The following is a 20,124-nucleotide window of genomic DNA, read 5'->3' on the forward strand; positions in this document are numbered from 1 at the left end:
CCCAGCAGCATGTATGCTTTTTTATGGTGTTAGGCTGAACGCCTTGGGAAAGAGGCTTAATGACTCTGGGACTATACATGATTACTTTGAGACTAATAAGTATACGGCTTGGGGTTTGACTGCTGAAACTTTTTTTATATTACCTGGAGCACTATAATGGCTTCCAAGCTCTCTTTAATAATGACTTGCTTGTATGTGTAAAATTTTTAAAAATCATGCTCACATTGTTTCATTTAATTCCTACAACTCTGAAGTAATTGTGTTATTGCAAAGAAATAGTGCTGTTTACCTCTGGATATGAATCAAAACAACTATAGAAAACTGTTGTGACATAGCCACACTTTCTGAAGTATAGAGACATTGCACTGTTAATTTATACTGGTTGTCCAAATAGCTGGTAACCAGGGTCACATGGTACAATATATGACAATTTAGGGACTATTTCCGGCCTTTTCCCTCAGAAAGAAATGTAGGCATGAACTCCTTTCCAGGATGATATATTGACATCTCTGTATTTTTAAGTGAGAAAACAGAACTCAAGAAAGTTTTAAGTATTTTGCACAAACTCATACACTAGTAGGTGGTGGCTGTACTACTGAAACTCCAGTCTGACTCCAAATCAAATATATTTCTATAGTATCTCCCTCGATTCTCTCGTTATTTATTCTTCAAACCACTCCCCCCCAAAAAAGTACATGCATCATAAGAATTTGAAATGCCTTCTTCTGGGCCAATTTCATGATGCTTGAATCTTTCGGAATAATTTCTGTGATAATTAAGAAATTATACTTTGTGGGCAGGGGTAGATAGCATAATGGTTATGCAAAGAGACTCTCATGCCTGAGGCTCCAAAGTCCCAGGTTCAATCCCCCGTGCCACCATAAGCCAGAGCTGAGCAGTGCTCTAGTAAAAATAAATAAATAAATAAATTATACTTTTTGACTTACATTTGGTCTTTTGGGGGGGGGAAGTAAGTAAAAATAAGTAGAAAGAAGGGAGTCGGGTGGTAACCCAGTGGGTTAAGCGCATGTGGTGCAAAGCTCGAGGACCAGTGTAAGGATCCCAGTTCGAGCCCCTGACTCCCCACCTGCAGGGGAGTCACTTCACAAGCAGTGAAGCAGGTCTATAGGTGTCTGTCTTTCTCTCCCCCCTCTGTCTCCTCCTCCTCTCCCCATTTCTCTCTGTTCTATCCAACAACGACAACAACAATAATAACTACAACAATAAAACAACAAGGGCAACAAGAGGGAATAAATAAATAAATATTTAAAAAATAATAAGTAGAAAGACCTGGCTCCCAGTACATCTGAAGCTCTTGACATATTCTTAGGTTTATTGTGGAAAGCTCTTCTGACATTTTTACAGGAAAAATTACTGTATCAGTCTTTCAAGAAATTCAGCATTCTATAAAGATTGGTTCTCTCCATTCTCAAACCACTTCTAATCACACACAAGTAATCACCTGGATGGCTTGTTTAAACACATTGCTGGGCTCTATCCTCAGTTTCTGATTCAGTAGGTGGGAGTGGGGCCTGATAATATTCATTTCTTTTTTTTTTCCACTATGAAAATGTGGTGTTGTTAAATCAGGACAGAAAAGTAAGTGCACACACAGTGAGGCAAAGCTATTGAAAAAGTTTTGAGTGAATAAAAGTTCACATGGCTGCCAGGCTTTTACCGGGTATAGCTCTAGGCCACCTTCTCCTCAGCTTCCTCCTCAAACTCGCCCTCTTCCTCCTCGGCTGTGACATCCTGGTACTTCTGGTACTCAGACACAAGGCTGTTCATATTGCTCTCAGCCTCAATGAATTCCATCTTGTCCATCTTGTCTTTTCACTGTGTACCAGTGAAAGAAGGCCTTCATAGCATCAAAACACGGCTATGAACTGCTCCTGGATGTCTATGCTATTGCCGATGAAGGTGGTTGACATCTTCAGGCCTTGGGATGAGATGTCATAGATAGCTGTTTTCATTTTGCTGGCTGGCAAATGCTAGAAGAAGAAGAATTTTGCTGGGTATCCACTCCAAGTAGCTGCTGTTCTTATTTTGGACATTGAGCATCTATTTATCCAACTCCTTCATAGACAAGCAACCCCAGAATACAGCAGCCACCATCACGGTATGCTGATGCTGCTTTTCCAAAGGCTGCTACACTAGGGAAGCCTTATTGGTTTAGACACATTCACTCATTCATTCATTCATTCATTCATTCATTCATTCATTAGTTCATTCATTCATTAGTTCATTCATTCATTCATGCTTTGCCTCACTACTGTGAGGGTTTCTTGCTGGTCATAGGGCTTTAGAGAAGGCCAAGGCAGGATGTACAAGAAGTTAGAGGAGTGGGCTTACTACTTTCAGTTTGTTTGTTTGTTTGTTTGCTGTTTGTTTATTTGAGAAAGAGAGAAAGACCACAGCCCTGCTCCACTCTGGTTTTTGGTGTTGATAGGGATTGAACCTGGCAGAGCCTCAGGCATGAAAGTCTCTTTACATAACCATTATGCTGTCTCTCCAGCCCTATTTTCAATTCTTGAACCAAAGAAAAAAGTAATCAGATATGAAGTTTTGTTATCTCCTTATGCTTTTCTTTCTCTTCTATCAAAATCTATAAAATATCCATAAAAGACAAAACTTTACATATTTATTTGCTGTGGGTGCTATCCTTGTCTGTTTCTCAAGAATATTACTCCTGTGTTTATCTCCTTTCTCTGGCTTAAATTTCTCCTCTTTTGAGGATGAAAGCATATAAGTATGCTCTGTTATGTTCAATCTCAAGAAAATAAGTATCTTTGTAATTCCCACCTCTTTTCAATTATTATCCTATTTATCTTCTTCTTTTCAAAGCCAACACTTTTGAAAAATTTGTCTGCATATAGTCTTTCCATGTCTTCACTTTCATTGTGTCTTGAGTCCTCTACAGTTGAACTTCTACTGCTTATAGCTGCCACTCTACTGAAGTAGCTCTTGTCAAATCATCAGTGACTTTTATATTACTGGATATAATGGTCATTTCTCAATTCTTATCTTGCTTGATCTCTTAGTAATTTTTAATAACATTATCTATATACCTTTTAAACTTAACTCTTTTCTTTAATTCTTTACCCTCACACCCTCCTTATTTTCCTATAATATTCCTGGCTGCTTTCTCTAAGTCTGCTTTATATCAGCAGAGAAGTAGCTTCCTCTTCCTCTGCCTTTTCTCAATCCTTCTTTAAGTATCAAGTACTCTACAGTACTTCCCTGTTTCTATTATCTACTCAAGAGATAATATTCAGTCCTATGTCTAAATACCATCCAGATAAAAGTTAATATCAGTTATGTTTCTAGCTCTAAATAAACACTAGACTTTCAATGAGATCATCTACATAAGGTGCTTAATGTAATATCTAGCCCATAAAGAGAAATAAAATGATAGATATTGTTTCATCATTATATTTAACATAAATATTTAACTAAAAACATTATCTTGTTTTTCTGTTTCCATTATAACTGCCTTATAGTGTTTTTGACACTTTTTAAGTTGTTGAAAAATACAGTTTTGAATAGTGAAAATACAAGAGCTATTACTGTATATGTAAGCTGCTGCAACTTTTTTTTTTGCTTTGGTTCTTAGAAATGAGACTGAATGTTTTCAAAATAATTTCATAGGAACTTAAAACAGACAACTCATTTTCATCTTACAGGTGAAAGTATGTGTACTCACTTTCCAGAGTTTTTTTTTTTTTTCTAAGTGTCTATGAAATAATAAGCCCTGGATAACTAGAATTAGCACCATTTCTTTCTTTTTTTTCTTTGCCACCAGGGTTATCTTTTTTTTTTTTTTCCTTTTTCTTTCTGTGTTTTTTCCCTTTTTGCATTTGATAGAGATATTCATGCAGATTTCCCCCTATAGATAGGGACCAGGGGCTGGAACCTGAGTCCTTGCTCATGGTAATATGTGTGCTCTCCTGGGTGCAATACTACTTGACCCCTTCGTCACATCTTATATCTCTCTCAATAGACCTAATATATTTCCTGTTCTAATATCCTATTGATTTTGCCTTTCATAAGATCATATAATGCCTCTAGTTGCCAAATTTAGTGGCTTCTTCTTGACTGTCACTCTTCTTGTGAAACTAAATGTAAAACCCTTTTTACTACACCACAAATGCAAAGCACTTTGACACAGTAAAATAAATGTTTGCTAGTAGCATTGACATTTAGCCATGTTAGACATTGTCCATTGGTTTGTGTACTACAATTTTCTCCAGGTTCTTCCTTCTTTTTTCTTTTCTTTTTTAAAGGTTTATTTATTTATTTTTCAGTGGCAGAGAGAACCAGAATGCTGTTCTAGCCCATGCAATGGTAGGGATTGAACCTCATGTTTGTAAGTCTAGCATTGGGTCACTGTACCACCTCATAGAATGCCTATCTCTTTTTTCTTTCTTTTTTATGTCTGTCTCTTCTGCTCATAACTGAAATGTTTATGTTTCCTGAAAATCCTATTTTTATCAATCCCTTCTCACATCTTAAATGATATAATTTTCTGATTTTTTATTGGTGAATAGGACCCTGTTCCTCCCTCTATTAATTTTATTTTTTAATTTATTTATTTAAAAAAGGAGAGAGACACTAACAAAACCGTAGGATAGGAGGGGTACAACTCCACACAGTTCCCACTACCAGTTCTCTATATCCCATCCCCTCCCCCTGATAGCTTTCCCATTCTTTATCCCTCTGGGAGTATGGACCCAAGGTCATTGTGGGTTACAGAAGGTAGAAGGTCTGGCTTCTGTAATTGCTTCACCACTGAACATGGGCATTGACTGGTCGGTCCATACTCCCAGTCTGCCTCTCTCTTTCCCTAGTAGGTGGGTCTTTGGGGAAGCGGAGCTCCAGGACACATTGGTGGGGTCGTCTGTCCAGGGAAGTCTGGTCGGCATCATGCTGGCATCTGGAACCTGGTGGCTGAAAAGAGAGTTAACATACAAAGCCAAACAAATTGTTGAACAATTATGGACCTAAAGGCTGGAATAGTGCAGATGAAGTGTTGGGGGGTACTCACTGCAGACTATTGTGTACTTTTGCTTTCAGGTATATATTTTGCCCTAGTTTGTGTATATGTGTGAACGTGTGCTCTACCTCTGGGGACCTGGTCTATATCTAGGTTTTGGGACTATGTTAGGAGGTGAACCACCTGGAATGGAATTAGAGAATACTATAACAAGAAAGGTCTCACCCAAGTAATGAAGCTGAAGGGTTGTCATTCCACACCTAAAGTCTCTGGACACAGTCTGAAGTGAAGCGTGCTGAGGTGGCACTCGTTGCATTGATTAGGTTGTAATCAGCAGATGCAATATTACTTGATATGAATCGAGAGAAGCATGCAGGAAAGTGCACCCCACCCTAAGGTTCCAGGACTGGGGGAAATATAGGCTCTATAGTGGAAATGTGAGGTTCCTGCTGTCTTAGGGTTCAAGAAGACAATGGATAGTTATTGTTATCATCACATTATTTGATAATTGGGTTAACTTTGAGAAGTCCCTTTGTTAGGATTTGCTGTATAATACCCAGCAAATCCTAACCTCTGTGCCACCAGTTGCTTCTGTTCTCCCTGGTCTAGGATTTTGAGAGAGTCAACATATCAAAGACTCAACCTATGTATTAAAAAGACTCAGTTCTGTGCTTTAAAAAGTTCAAGACATACAATCGATTTTTCCCCTCTCATATTAATTGAATAGTTATTTATATGACTCCAATTTAATAGGAGTGTACATAAACACCATTCCCACCACCAAAAGACTGTGTCCCATCCCACCCACCCACCCCCACTCCCCCGCTGCCCCGGGAAGCCGAATGTCCACCCTACCCCTCACCACAGAGTTTTTACTTTGGTGCCCTACTCTAGATTTAGTCAGATCCTGCTTTTAGTTTCTCTTTCTGTTCTTCTTTCTCAACTTCTGTTGATGAGTGGGATCATCCCATACTGATCTTTATCTTTCTGACTTAGCTCAGCTCACTTAACATAATTCCTTCTAGCTCCATCCAAGATGGGTCAGAGAAGGTGGGTTCATTGTTCTTAATAGCTGCATAGTATTCCATTGTGTATATATACCACAGCTTTCTCAGCCATTCATCTGTTGTTGGGCACCAGGGTTGCTTCCAGGTTTTAGCTATTATGAATTGTGCTGCTATGAACATAGGTGTACACATATCTATTTGGTTGGGCATTATGGAATCCTTGGGGTATATCTCCAGGAGAGGAATTACTGGGTCAAATGGAAGGTCCATGTCTAGCCTTGTGAGAGTTCTCCAGACTGCTTTCCAGAGAGGCTGAACCAATTTACATTATCCCAGAAGGGTTCCTCTGTTCCCACAGCCTCTCCAGCATTTGTTGCTGCTGTCCTTTCTGATGTATGCCATTCTCACAGGAGTGAGGTAGTATCTTAATGTTGTCTTTATTTGCATTTCTCTGACAATCAGTAACCTGGAGTAATTTTCATATGTTTGTTAGCCTTTTGGATCTCATCTGAAGTGAATGTTTTGTTCATATCCTCTGCCCATTTTTGTATGGGGTCATTTGCTTTTTTGGTGCTAAGTTTGCTGAGCTCTTTGTATATTTTGGTTATTAGTCTCTTGTCTGATGCGTGGCATGTGAAAATCTTCTCCCATTCTGTGAGGGGTCTCTTTGTTTGTTTGATTGTTTCTTTGGCTGTGCAGAAGCTTTTCAATTTGATGTAGTCCCATTGGTTTGTTTCTGCTTTAGTCTTTCTTGCAATTGGGTTTGTTTCATCAAAGATGTCCTTGAGGTTTAGGTGGAAAAGTGTTCTACCAATGTTTTCCTCTAAGTATTTGATAGTTTCTGGTCTAACATCCAGGTCCTTGATCCATTTGGAGTTGATTTTTGTTTCTGGTGAGATAAGGTGGTTCAGTTTCATTCTTCTGCATGTTTCAACCAGTTTTCCCAACACCATTTATTGAAGAGAGCCTCCTTCCTCCATTTAATACTTTGGGCCCCCTTATCAAAGATTAAATGTCCATATGTGTGGGGGTTTAGTTCTGGGCTTTCAATTCTGTTCCACTGGTCTGTGTGCCTATTTTTGTTCCAGTACCAGCTGTTTTGGTGATGATAGCCTTATAATTTAGTTTGAAATCTGGGAGTGTGATGCCTCCATTTCTGTTTCTTTTTAAGATGGTTTTGGCAATTCTAGGTGTTTCCTGGTTCCATTCTATTCTCTATTTGTTCTATTCTCTTAAAGAAGCTTGATGGACCCTTAATGGGTATCGCATTAAATTTGTATATGGCTCTGGGGAGAATATTCATTTTGATGATATTTATTCTTCCAATCCATGAGCATGGGATGTCTTTCCATTTCTTGGTATCAGTTTCTATTTCCTTGAACAGTGACTCATAGTTTTCAGTATACAAGTCTTTCACTTCTTTGGTTAGTTTTATTCCTAGGTATTTTATTGATTTTGCTGCAACAGTGAATGGGAGTGATTTCTGGATATTTTCTTCTTCAGATTTAGTGTTTGCATAAAAAAATGCCACTGATTTTTATACATTGACTTTATATCCTGACACCTTGCTATATTGCCTAATAACTTCCAGTAGTTTTCTGCTGGATTATTTAGGTTTTTCTGTGTATACAATCATATCATCTGCAAATAGTGAGAGCTTGACTTCTTCCCTTCCAATCTGTATTCCTTTAATTTCTTTCTCTTGCCTGATTGCTATGGCAAGAACTTCCAATGCTATGTTGAAGAGTAATGGTGATAGTGGACAGCCCTGTCTAGTCCCCGATCTGAGGGGGAATGCTTTCAGCTTCTGTCCATTGAGTATGATATTGGCTGTAGGTTTGCTATATATGGATTCCACTATCTTGAGGAATTTTCCGTTTATTCCCATTTTTTGTAGTGTTTTGAGCATGAATGGGTACTGGATTTTGTCAAAGGCTTTCTCTGTATCTATTGAGATAATCATTTGGTTTTTGGCTTTGCTTTTATTGATGTGGTGAATGACATTGATTGACTTACGTATGTTGAACCAGCCTTGCATTCCTGGGATAAATCCCACTTGGTCATGATGAACAATCTTTTTGATATACTATACTTATGGAAAAGCTTTAGAAGTATGGGTATTAACTCTTTCCTAAAGGTTTTGTAGAATTTGTTTGTGAAGCCATCTGGTCCAGGACTTTTGTTGTTGGGAAGATTCTTAATAACTGTTTCGATTTCTTTGTCTGTGATTGGTGTATTTAGGTTTTGTAGTTCTTCTTGGTTCAGTTTTGGAAGGGCATATGTTTCTAGGAATTATTCCATTTCTTCCAGAAATTTCTAACTTGGTGGCATGTAGTTCTTCATAGAAGTTTTGCATGATTTTCTGGATTTCTGTGGTGTCAGTTGTGATATATCCTCTATTGTTTATGATTCTATTAATTTGAGTGTTCTCCCCTTTTTTTTTTAGTGAGTCTGGCTAGGGGTTTGTCAATCTTGTTTAATTTTTCAAAGAACCAACATTTGGCTTCATTTATCTTTTGTATGGTTCTCTTATTTTCGATGTTTATTTCTGCTCTAATTTTAGTGATTTCTGTCCTTTTGGTTGCTTTAGGGTTCCTTTGTTCCTCTTCCTCTAAATCCTTAAGGTGTGCAGTAAGGTCGTTTATTTGAGCTTTTTCTTGTTCTTTAATATGTGATTGTATGGCTATGAGTTTCCCTCTCAATACTGCTTTAGTTGTGTCCCAAATATTTTGATAGCTTGTGTCTTCATTTTCATTTGTTTCCAGGAACATTTGAATATCTTGCTTGAGTGTCTCTATGACCCAGTGGTTCTTAAGCAGTATGCTGTTTAGTTTCCAAATTCTGTGCCTTTTAGTAATTTTATGTTTGTTGTTAAATGTTAGCTTTACTCCACTATGGTCTGAGAAGATTCTTGGGATGATTTCAATGCTCTTGAATTTGTTGATGCTGTCTTTGTGACCTATCATGTGGTCCATCCTAGAGGATGTGTTGTGTGGATTTGAAAAGAATGTGTATTCCAGTTTTTTGGGGTGAAGAACTCTGAAAATGTCCAGGAGGTCTAGTCTGTCCGTCTCTTCATTTAATTCTCTTGTTTCTTTGTTGATTCTCTGCTTTGTTGATCTAAGTGTGAGAGTGAGGTGTTAAAGTCTCCCACTATTATTGTATTACTATTGATGTATTTTTGTAGTTCTTTCAGTAGGTGTTTGATGTATTTAGATGGCCCCTCACTGGATGCATAGATGTTAATAATTGTTAAGTCTCCTTGGCTGATTGATCCTCTAATCATTATGTAATGGCCTTGCTTATCTTTTATTACTTTATTTTATTTAAAATCTATTGTGTCAGAGATGATAATTGCTGTTCTTGCCCCTTTTTTTGTGGTCCATTAGCCTGTATGATAGTTTTCCATCCTTTCACTTTAAGTCTGTGTTTATCTTGTTGGGCCGGATGGGATTCTTACAAGCAGCATATGGTTGGGTTATGTTTTCTGATCCATCCTCCCACTCTGTGCCTTTTGATGGGTGAGTTTAAGCCATTGACATTTATTGATATTATGGATTTAATGTATTGTAGTGCCATTATTCAACATTTTTTTATTTGCTCTGTTATATTGCAAGTATTATAGTGATGTTCTTGTTTATAAAAGGTCTTTTAGAACCTCTTTCAGGGCAGGGTTGGTGATGGTTGCCTCCTTTAACTATTGTCTGTCTGAGAAGGTTTTGATCCCTCCATCTAGGTTGGATGAAAGTCTAGCAGAATATATTATCCTTGGTGGAAACCCTTTTTCATTCAGGGCTCGATAGATATCTTGCCATTCTCTTCTGGCTTTTAGAGTTTGAGAGGAGAAGTCTGCTGATAGTTTTATGGGTTTTCCCCTGTATGTGACTTTTTGTTTTTCTCTTGCAGCCTTTAGGATCCTTTCTTTATCCTTACTTCTTTTCATTGTAACTATGATGTGTCTTGGTGTCTTCAGGTCTGGGGTGATTCTGTTGGGGACTCTTTGGGCCTCTTGAATCTTACTGTCCTTTCTGTTGTTCAGGTCTGGGAAGTTTTCTTCTATAATTTCCTCTAGAATGTTTCCTTCCCCTTCCTCTCTTTCTTCCTCTGGCAGGCCAATTATAGGAATGTTACTTCTTTTGAGATCATCCTATATGTCTCTGTTGTTGTTTTCAGTGTCTCTCAATCTCTTTTTGAACTCCTTTACCTCTTTCTTAGTTTTCTCTAGCTCATCCTCTGGCTAATTCTGTTTTCTGCTTCTGTTAGTCTGCTTTCCCTTCCCTTAGCTTCTTTCTTCAGTTCAGCTATTTCAGCTTTCAGTTCTCTAATTACCTCAAGGTAGCTAGTATTTTCCTTGAGGGTCTCATCTGTTGTTTCCCTAATTCTGCTAGCCCTTTCCTCCATAGTTGTCTTCATTTCTGTGATTATTAAATTTACTATTGCTTGCATACTTTTCTTATCTATGGTTACTTCTGGCTGATTTGTAGTTTCTTCTGGGCTCCTGTCTTCATTCATTGTAGTAGCAGTTTTATTTGCTCTTGGTTTAACCATTATTTTTAATTGATGTGTTTTTTATTTTTATGTTCTGTTGTTGTGTTTTGAGTACAAGCCATGCTATACTAAATACCTTTATGACAAATGCAGTCACCAACCTCAGAAATTATAATAGTAACTGAAGCAAGGGTTGAAGCAGTTTAACCATTTCCAGTTAGCCAAACAATGCCTCCAGTCCAAGAAAAAATGGCAACCAAATCCAAATGAAAAAGAAAAAGGAAAAAAGGGATAGCAAGAATAGACAATTATGCAAATCTGCTGTCCACTGTAAATTCTAGGGGTAGCAAGAGGAGAAAGGGAAATAGAGAAGAGACACACACAAAGAGAGTCCACTCTGAGTCAAATTTCTTCCCCAAAATAATTCACAAACGAGTATCAGTGAATTCAGAAAGCAGAAGAAGGAGGAAGGAAGAAAAGAATGAGAAAAAAAAAGAGCAGTGAAAGGAAAGAGCTTTTTTTGTAATTAGCTAGGAGGAGGGAGAAAGGGGAGAGTGGATAGAGGAGGTAGGTAGAGTGAAACAAGTTCCTCTCACAATGGATAGGACACCCAGTCACCTAGCAATGAAAAATACACTAAAAGTTAATTTTGGTCAACCTGAAGGGGGGGAAGGGACATGCTTGTGTATATATAATAGTTATAATAAAATAGAACAGAGTAAAAAACCCTAACAGTCAAAAAAAAAAAAATTACACCCCTGGTCAGCCAGGAATCTTGGTAAAGAAAAAAGCTCAGTGGGGAGCCTGGCTAGTAGCAGCTCTCCAGCCCCTGGGGTCTGATTATCGGGGGGGGGAGAGGGGTGCACTTCAAAAATAATAAAAAATTTCCTCTTTTTTCTCTGTTTTCTAACCCAAATTGAGCTATAGTCACCTCCTTGGTGTCACACTTAAGACCCCTTATTCACCGTCCTGCTGATGGCCAGGTATCCTACCCTTTCCAGCAGTTGTTGTCAGAGCTCACGCTAGCAGCTGCCTCCAAGTCGTCATCTTGGCTCCACCTCTCTCCATTAATTTTAACAAAACCAGCTGCTGGTTTAACAAATACCATAAGGGAAGAACCATAATGTGAAGGAAAAAAATGTTTGTAAGATTTATAAATCTTTAAATCCTAAAAGTGGGGAAACAACCTTTTAAGATAATTATTTATTTGATGGAAACAGAGATATTGGAGGGGGGAGAAAGGAAGAGAGACTACTGCAGCACTGCTTCACCACTCATGAAGCTTACCCCCTCATGAAACCTCCCCCCTGCAGGTGGGGATCGGGGACTTGAACACTGGTCTTTGTACATAGCAACAGGTGCACTCTTCCATGTGCACCACCACCCAGCCCCCCCAAAACAACTTTTTCATGATCTGAATATTTGCACATTTTTCTTACTGTCATCTGTGCCAATTTTTTTTATTACTTATATGTACATAGTAAGAATGTTCTGTGTTTTTAAAAGTAATCTATCTTGCATTTGTTAAACCAGTTTTAAACTCAGTTCCAACAAAACTAAATATCAGTATCCTAGACTACAATCTAAAGGAATTGATTACAGAGTTCATCATTACATATTTTTTCATTTGGCTGCACAGCTTCCCTCCACCTCTCTACCAAAAGAACTTCTATTTACTTATTATTCTTTAGAAACTAAGTAATATATTTACACAGGTTTAAATGTCAACTGTTTCTTCTTTTTTTAAATGTCAACTGTTTCTATAAACTACATATAAAAATATTCCCTTACCCCTTACCTACATAATACCAATATTTAATATTTTAACTACTTTTTGCAGTATATCTCCACATTTTAAAATAATTGTTATTTCATTTTTTAAATAAAGATTGACTGACTTAATGAAAGACAGACAACCAGAGCATATCAACGCATATATAATGCTCAAGATTGAGTTCAGAACTCATGCATGTAACTCTTGCACTCCACCACTAAACTACCTCCCCACTCACACTTTCTTGATTTTTTTAAAATTCTGGATAATAACTCTTGTCTTCCTACAATGAAACATGATGATTTACCTCTCAAAGAACTACACCATTTTATGAGCTCTCCTTCCTTTGTAATGAATAATATTCCACTTTTAATAATTTTTCTCTTACATTTTACTATAAGCAGTCAAGAGGAACCAGGCTGCTTCTTCAATAATTTGCTTAGATACTTCTTCAATCTTTTTTTTTCAATTGAAGTAACATTGCCTTATAATATTCTTTTAAAAAATATTTTTATTTATTGGATAAAGAGAGACAGCCAGAAATCAAGACAGAAGGAGGTGATAAAGAGGGAGAGAGACAGAGACACCTGCTATACTGCTTCACTGCTTGTAAAGCTTTCCCTCTGCAGGTGGGACCAGGGGCTTGAACCCAAGTTCTTGCTCACTGTAACATGTGCACTCAATCAGGTGCTCTGCCACCTGGCCTGTGCCTTATAATGTTCTGTAACTATCAGGTCTACATCTACATCACTGAAAATCATCATGTATATACACTGTGTTAAGTTGACCACTAAAAGTTCAGTTCTGCCCTTCACTATACATTTGTTCCCTGCACTTTTTCCCCTACCCACTTCCTTTCTGGTAACCACTTGAACTTATAGTCCAGACATTTTTTTGGTGTTGTTGTTTTGTTTTGTATTAGTTCATCCATGTATTTATTTATTTGCCTCTGTAAGTGAAATCATGGTGTCTGTATTTCACTAAGCATAAACCCTTCTATAAGTATGTTTATCTATGTGTTTGCAAGTTGCAAGATTTCATCCTTTTAATGCCAAATGGCATTCTATTTGTGTACATATACCATAACCTCCTTATTCATCCCTCAGTTGATGGACACTTAGGTTGTTTCCAGTTCTTGGCTATTGTTAAAAAAAAAAAAAGTTACTAGTGTATTGCACCAAAGTAAAGGACTGGGAGTTGGGGGGGGGGGTAGGCTGGGGTGAGAGTATTTTGAAGAAAAATGAGAATTTTTTAATTTTTATTTATTTATTCCCATTTGTTGCCATTGTTGTTTTTTATTGTTGTAGTTATTGTTGTTGTTGGATAGGACAGAGAGAAATGGAGAGAGATGGGGGAAGACAGAGAGGAGGAGAGAAAGATAGATACCTGCAGACCTGCTTCACTGCTTGTGAAGAGACTCCCCTGCAGGTGGGGAGCCAGGGCTTAAACCGGGATCTTTATGCCGGTCTTTGTGCTTTGCGCCACCTGCGCTTAACCCGCTGCGCTACAGCCCGACTTCCGAAAAATGAGAAATTTTACACATATACCAACAACTATATTTGCTGTAAATCATTAATCGCCCAATTCAAAAAAAAGTTTCACTAAACATATGGTGCATGTTTATCTTCAAATTAGTGTTTTTGTATTTTGGGGATAAATACCTAGAAGTAAGATAATTGGATCATAGGAACATTTTATCTCCAATTATTGAGAAATCCCCATACTACTTTTCATAGTGACTACAGCACTTTACATCAATACCAAGAGTGTACCAGTTCCCTTTGTTTCTTGTCTTTTTGAATGATGGCCATGCTTGTTATAAGGTATTATCTTATTGTTGTTTTGATTTGTACTTATGGTGAATATCTTTCCATGGACTTACTGGCCATCTGTATGTCTTCTTTGGAAAAGTGTCTATTCAGATTCTCTATCCATTCTTTTTTAAAAAAATATTATTAATTAGGGAGTCGGGCTGTAGCGCAGCAGGTTAAGCGCAGGTGGCGCAAAGCACAAGGACAGGCATAAGGATCCCGGTTTGAACCCCGACTCCCCACCTGCAGGGGAGTCGCTTCACAGTGGTGAAGCAGGTCTGCAGGTGTCAATCTTTCTCTCCTCCTCTCTGTCTTCCCCTCCTCTCTCCATTTCTCTCTGTCCTATCCAACAACGACAACAACAATAATAACTACAACAATAAAACAACAAGGGCAACAAAGGGGAATAAATAAAATAAATATTTAAAAATATATATATTATTAATTTATTCCCTTTTGTTGCTCTTGTTATTTTATTGTTGTAGTTATTGATGTCGTCATTGTTGGATAGGACAGAGAGAACTGGAGAAAGGAGGGGAGAATAGAGGGGGAGAGAAAGATAGACACCTGCAGACCTGCTTCACCCCCTGTGAAGTGACTCTCCTGCAGGTGGGGAGCCAGGGGCTGGAAGCAGGATCCTTACACCAGTCTTGGGCCATGTGCGCTTAACCTGCTGTGCTACCACCCAACTCCCCCTTTACCCATTTCTTTATTCAAGTTGTTTGTTTTTCTGAAGTTAGGTAAAGTTGGTTTATAAGACTACACATTCTAGGCATAGAACTTCACTTCTTAACTGATTTTATATTATAATAAGTATAGTGAAATTTGTTGAAACCACAAAAAGGTCCTGGATCACCAAAGTACTTCTGACAAAGAACAGCAACATAGTCATCATACTCCCCAACTTCAAACTATACTGCAAAGTTACAGTCATCAGAACAGTGTGGTATTTGCATAAAAATAGACACATTAATCAATGAAATTATATATACATTTAATAATAAATATTTTCTTTATAACAAAGGGGCCTAGAGCATAAAATGTCACAGGGGGAAGTATTTCAATAATGATGGATGGATCTGAGAGGTGATGCACTGGTAGAACTCTGGACTTCTAAGCATAAAATCCATGTTCTGTCCTTCCCACTACACATTCCAAAGTACTACTCTGATCTGTCTCTTACTCTCTCATGAAATAGAATAAATTATTTTTTTAATATTTATTCCCCCTTTGTTGCCCTTGTTTTTTTTTAATTGTAGTAGTTATTGTTGTCATTGTTGTTGTATAGGACAGAGAGAAATGGAGAGAGGAGGGGAAGACAGAGAGGAGGAGAGAAAGACACCTGCAGACCTGCTTTACTGCTTATGAAGCAACTCCCCTCTGTAGGTGGGGAGCCGGGGACTCGAACCGGGATCCTTAAGCCAGTCCTTGCATTTGTGCCATGTGAGCTTAACCCACTGCACTATCGCCCAACTCCCAGAAGAAATTGTTTATAATGCTATTAGTGACCAAGGAAATAGCTCAGCTGATAGAATGTAGGACTTGCATGCTTGAGGCTCCCAGTTTCATCCCCAGTACTGCATGTACCATAGTTATACTCTGGCTTCTTTCTTTCATGTGAAATTCATTGTCTCATATGAGGTAAATAAAATAAATCTTTCAAAAGAATAAGTTTCTATTAAAATTGTTAATAGGAGGGAGTTGGGCGGTAGCGCAGCGGGTTAAGTGTGTGTGGCGTGAAGCGCAAGGGCCGGTGTAAGGATCCTGGAGCCCAGCTCTCCACCTGCAGGGAAATCGCTTCACAGGCGGTGAAGTAGGTCTGCAAGTGTCTATCTTTCTCTCCACCTCTCTGTCTTCCCTTCCTCTCTCCATTTCTCTCTGTCCTATCCAACAATGACATCAATAACTACAACAATAATAGCTACAGCAATAAAAACAAGGACAACAAAAAGGGACTAAATAAATACTAATTTTTTTTAATTGTTAAAAAGGAATAAGCTTTTTTAAAATGGTGTTCAGAAAATAGTCACACACAAAAGAATAGAACTGGATCACTATCCCATACCATGTACGAAAATTAACTTCCTGATTCATAGATAGTATTTTTTATTGATATGAGAGAGAGAACACACAATGCTAGAGATTAAACTCAGAACCTCATGATTGAGGTTCAGACACTCTCTCCACTGAACCACCTACCAAGGCTCATCTTTTACATTAAAAAAAAATGCATAATGTTTGGTAAGCCTCTTCATATAAAAAAAAAACATGTCATCTAGTCATTTTTTGAAAAGAAAATTTTCTCACCCTGTTTTCTCTTTGTCTGGAATTACTCCTATTGCATAAACATTGACATCTAATTTTCTGTGTTCTCTGTTTTCTAAGTCCTCTGAACAGATTTAGAGGACATTATAGAAAATAAGAACAGCGGGGGTTGTGCTGTAGTGCAGCGGGTTAAGCGCACATGGTTTAAGCCACAAGGACCGGCATAAGGATCCCGGTTCGAGCCTCTGGCTCCCCACCTGGAGGAGTTTCACTTTACAGGCAGTGAAGCAGGTCTGCAGGTGTCTCTTTCCCCCTCTCTGTCTTCCCCTCCCCTCTCGATTTCTCTCTGTCTTATCCAGCAACAAAACAGCAGTGACAACAATAATGACAAGAATAAGGACAATGGAAAAAATTGCCTCCAGGAGCAGTGGATTCGTAGTGCAAGCACTGAGACCCAGCAATAACCCTGGAGGCGGGCGGGGGGGAGGGAAGGGAAGGGAAGAGGAAAAGGGAAAGGGAAGGGGAAGGGGAAGGGGAAGGGGAAGGGGAAGGGGAAGGAAAGGAAAGGAAAGGAAAGGAAAGGAAAGGAAAGGAAAGGAAAGGAAAGGAAAGGAAAGGAAAGGAAAGGAAAGGTTAAAGGAAAGGGGAAGGAAAGGGAAAGGGAAAGGAAAGGGAAAGGGAAAAGGAAGGGAGGAGAGGAGAGGAGTGAAGAGACTGTGAAGTGACTCCCCTACAGGTGGGGAGCCGGGGCTCAAACCAGAATCCTGACTCTGGTCCTTGCACTTTGCACCACCTGTGCTTAACCCGCTGCACTGCGCCTGACTCCCTGAATCTTTCTCGTTTTATCTAATGTTCCATAACTGTTCATATTGTTTTTTGTGGTACTGAAGATTGAACTTGGGGCCTCACACATACAGAGTACTACTGCTAAATAACTTTCTGAGTGACTTTTTAATTCTTTAATTTTCAGAGAGAAGAGACTCCTCAACACTAACTCTACCATTTTTAGCCCCCACTTTTAGTGGATGTATGCAGATGATGGTTTCAACTTTGTTCTGCAAAGCCAGCTATCTCTCATCCACACACTTTAAAAATTTCAAAATTCTATAGCTGTTCTCTTTTTTCTTTTTCTTCCTTCTCTGTTTCTTCCTCTTCCCTTCCTGTCTATGTATGTGTGTGTGTGCGTGCGTGCATGCATATGTGTGTGCGTGCGTGCGTGCGTGTGTGTGTGTGTGTGTGTGTGTGTGTGTGTGTGTGAGACAGAGAGGGAGAATGTGTGTTTGTACCTGTTTTCATTCCTCAAGCCCCTGGTTTCCACCTGCAGGAGGAAAGCTTCATGAGTGGTGAAACAGAGATGCAGGTGTCTCTCTTACCAAACTCAAATGTCATTTCCTTTCTATTTTTCCTGACCCCATATGCAGAATTGTTTCATCATAGTCTCACAGAATTATATATGCCTATAATAGCATTTACCATTCTTTATTTTAATTATTATTTTAGTGAGTCATAACTATAATCTCCTTGAGAACCATCATTGTATTAACTTATACTATGTAGTACATTTTACTACTATGTGCACTTAACTTGGTGTGCCACCACCTAGCCCCCTACATTTTATAGTATAGATTTTCATGATTTTAAAATTTGAATTGATCCAATGAATTATCACCATCCTCACTTGGCATTTGATATCTAGTATAAAATGTTCTTTGAAAACATCTCCATATGACTCTGAAGGGTCTTAAAATAGTATCAATATATCTCTATCCATAAATATAACCCTATTTCTTTTTTTTAAATATTTTATTTATTTAATTTTTTTGAGAGAGATAGACACAGAGAGAAACACCAGAGCACTGATCAGCTTGGTTTATAGTGGTATGGGGATTAAACCTGGGACTTTGGAGCCTCAGGCATGAGAATCTGTTTGCATAACCATTATGCTATCTCTCCCACCCCAAAATAACCCTATTTCAACTAATCTTTAACTTCAGACTTCTGCAGCTACACTTATTGCTAACTTGAGATTGAAACAATTTTTTAATTCAGCCACATAAGCAGCCTTGAAAAAAAAAAAAAGCAGGTCTGCTTGAAAAGAAGACATACATGTAGTTTTTTTAAAAAGTACCCATTGATTATGTGCATTATGTGATATGATATCTGCTATGTCACAGAGGATCCAAGAATACTACTGTTTTAGAATATCACCTTTGAATTGAAATCAATATAAACTATTTTCCTTGGGAAAAGTAAGTGTAACATTTTACAGTATGCCAAATAATATGCTAGTCCCTTTACAAATGTTGTCTCTTCATTCTCGTGACATCCCTACAATGTAAATGGTGTTCTGATCTTAGATTTATAGTTGAGGAATTTAAATCTGAGCAAGTCCAAGGTTAACTCAGTAAAAATTGAAACCTTTTCTGAGCACCTCCCCTCTGACTCCCAGCCTTCCACTAAATGCCTTTTCTGTGTACTGTAGTTATACCATAAATTTAACTTCATCTTGTCACTTACCAGATTGAAATGGCATTATTTTTGTACCTATCTCCTCCACTAAATTGTTCCTCAGAGGTAGGAACAGAGAGGTCTGGGATGTGGGGGGAATAGCAGGAAGGTATCTATCCTACATATAGGGGACTTAACAGTGAGAAGTTCCAGGTTTGATTCCTGACACTACCAATGCACAGAACTGGGTATAAGGGAAGGAAGTAGGAATAGCACATGGCTGCTGTTCTCAGCGGGTATTTGTTGGACTGCAGCTTTGAGTTCAGAATCTAGGCCCAAGTATGTCTTGCTCATCATCACAGGAACACACAAAATGTCAAGATGATCTCCAAGTAATTTTGAGAAATGCAAACTAAGCCAGTTTGAAAATTTTTTTTAACATATCTGGTTTCTTATTTATTTTTCATATTGAGAAAACTAATGTTTTGGAGACTTCATACCAACTAAAAGTGAAAGAAAAGAGTAAAGTGAAACATGGCTTATACATACATCAAATATTTTATTTTCCAGGAGCATTATGGGTATGCATCATTCTCAATCCACATTGCAAACTGGAGGAAAAATCCTGTTGGCTGCAGCAACTGCAGAAGTGGAGTGACCTGGACGTCTGTCCTCTGGAGGATGGGAACTATGGGCATGAACTGCCCAACATCACCAATGCACTTTCTCAGAATATCAGTCATAGCCCTGGTGAGCCAGAAATCCTTTTTTGCCTAGAACTCCAAAATCTCAGAGGGTGAAACGTTAGGGCAAAGTGACTGGACAACCTCTTGTTATCTTAAATTAAAAAAAGCTTCCTCTTTTGTCTTGAAATGCCAAAACTTAGATAAGGATAAATTTTTACCTTTGACTTTGGGGATACCGTCCTTCTCCACATCTAGAGTTACTTTATAGTAGCCAGCATAAATTGCTAGAGCCCTCTGAATGAATCCCCTTTACCCTTCAAGTTCTTTTTTTTTTATTGTAGTTATTACTGTTGTTGTTATTGATATAATCATTGTTGGATAGGACAGAGAAAAATGGAGAGAGAAGGGGTAGACAGAGAGGGGGAGAGAAATATAGACACCTGCAGACCTTCTTCACCGCTTGTGAAGCAACTCCCCTGCAGGTGGGGAACCAGGGGCTCGAACCAGGATCCTTATGCCAGTCCTTGCACTTTGCGCCACCTGCGCTTAACCCACTGTCTACCATCCGACTCCCTACCCTTCAAGTTCTTTATGACTGATGAATCTTGGCCTTGGTTGGGGATTGATTTAACATGGAATACCTACCTCAAGA

At 38.4% G+C, this 20,124-nt stretch overlaps 1 protein-coding gene and 1 pseudogene across 2 annotated transcripts in view; one reads left to right on the top strand and one right to left on the bottom strand.

Moving 5' to 3' along the window:
* Positions 1 to 20,124, top strand: part of ZSWIM5 (zinc finger SWIM-type containing 5) — a 205,288-nt gene that overhangs the window by 127,535 nt on the left and 57,629 nt on the right. For both annotated transcript variants that reach the window (XM_060206007.1, XM_060206008.1), the window contains exon 5: positions 19,357 to 19,536. In XM_060206007.1, the coding sequence (XP_060061990.1) occupies positions 19,357 to 19,536 (180 nt within the window). The remainder of the gene's footprint in view (positions 1 to 19,356; positions 19,537 to 20,124) is intronic.
* Positions 1,690 to 2,115, bottom strand: LOC132542587 (tubulin beta chain-like; annotated as a pseudogene).

The sequence above is a fragment of the Erinaceus europaeus genome, chromosome 13, assembly GCF_950295315.1.
Source record: "Erinaceus europaeus chromosome 13, mEriEur2.1, whole genome shotgun sequence".
NCBI lineage: Eukaryota > Metazoa > Chordata > Mammalia > Eulipotyphla > Erinaceidae > Erinaceus > Erinaceus europaeus.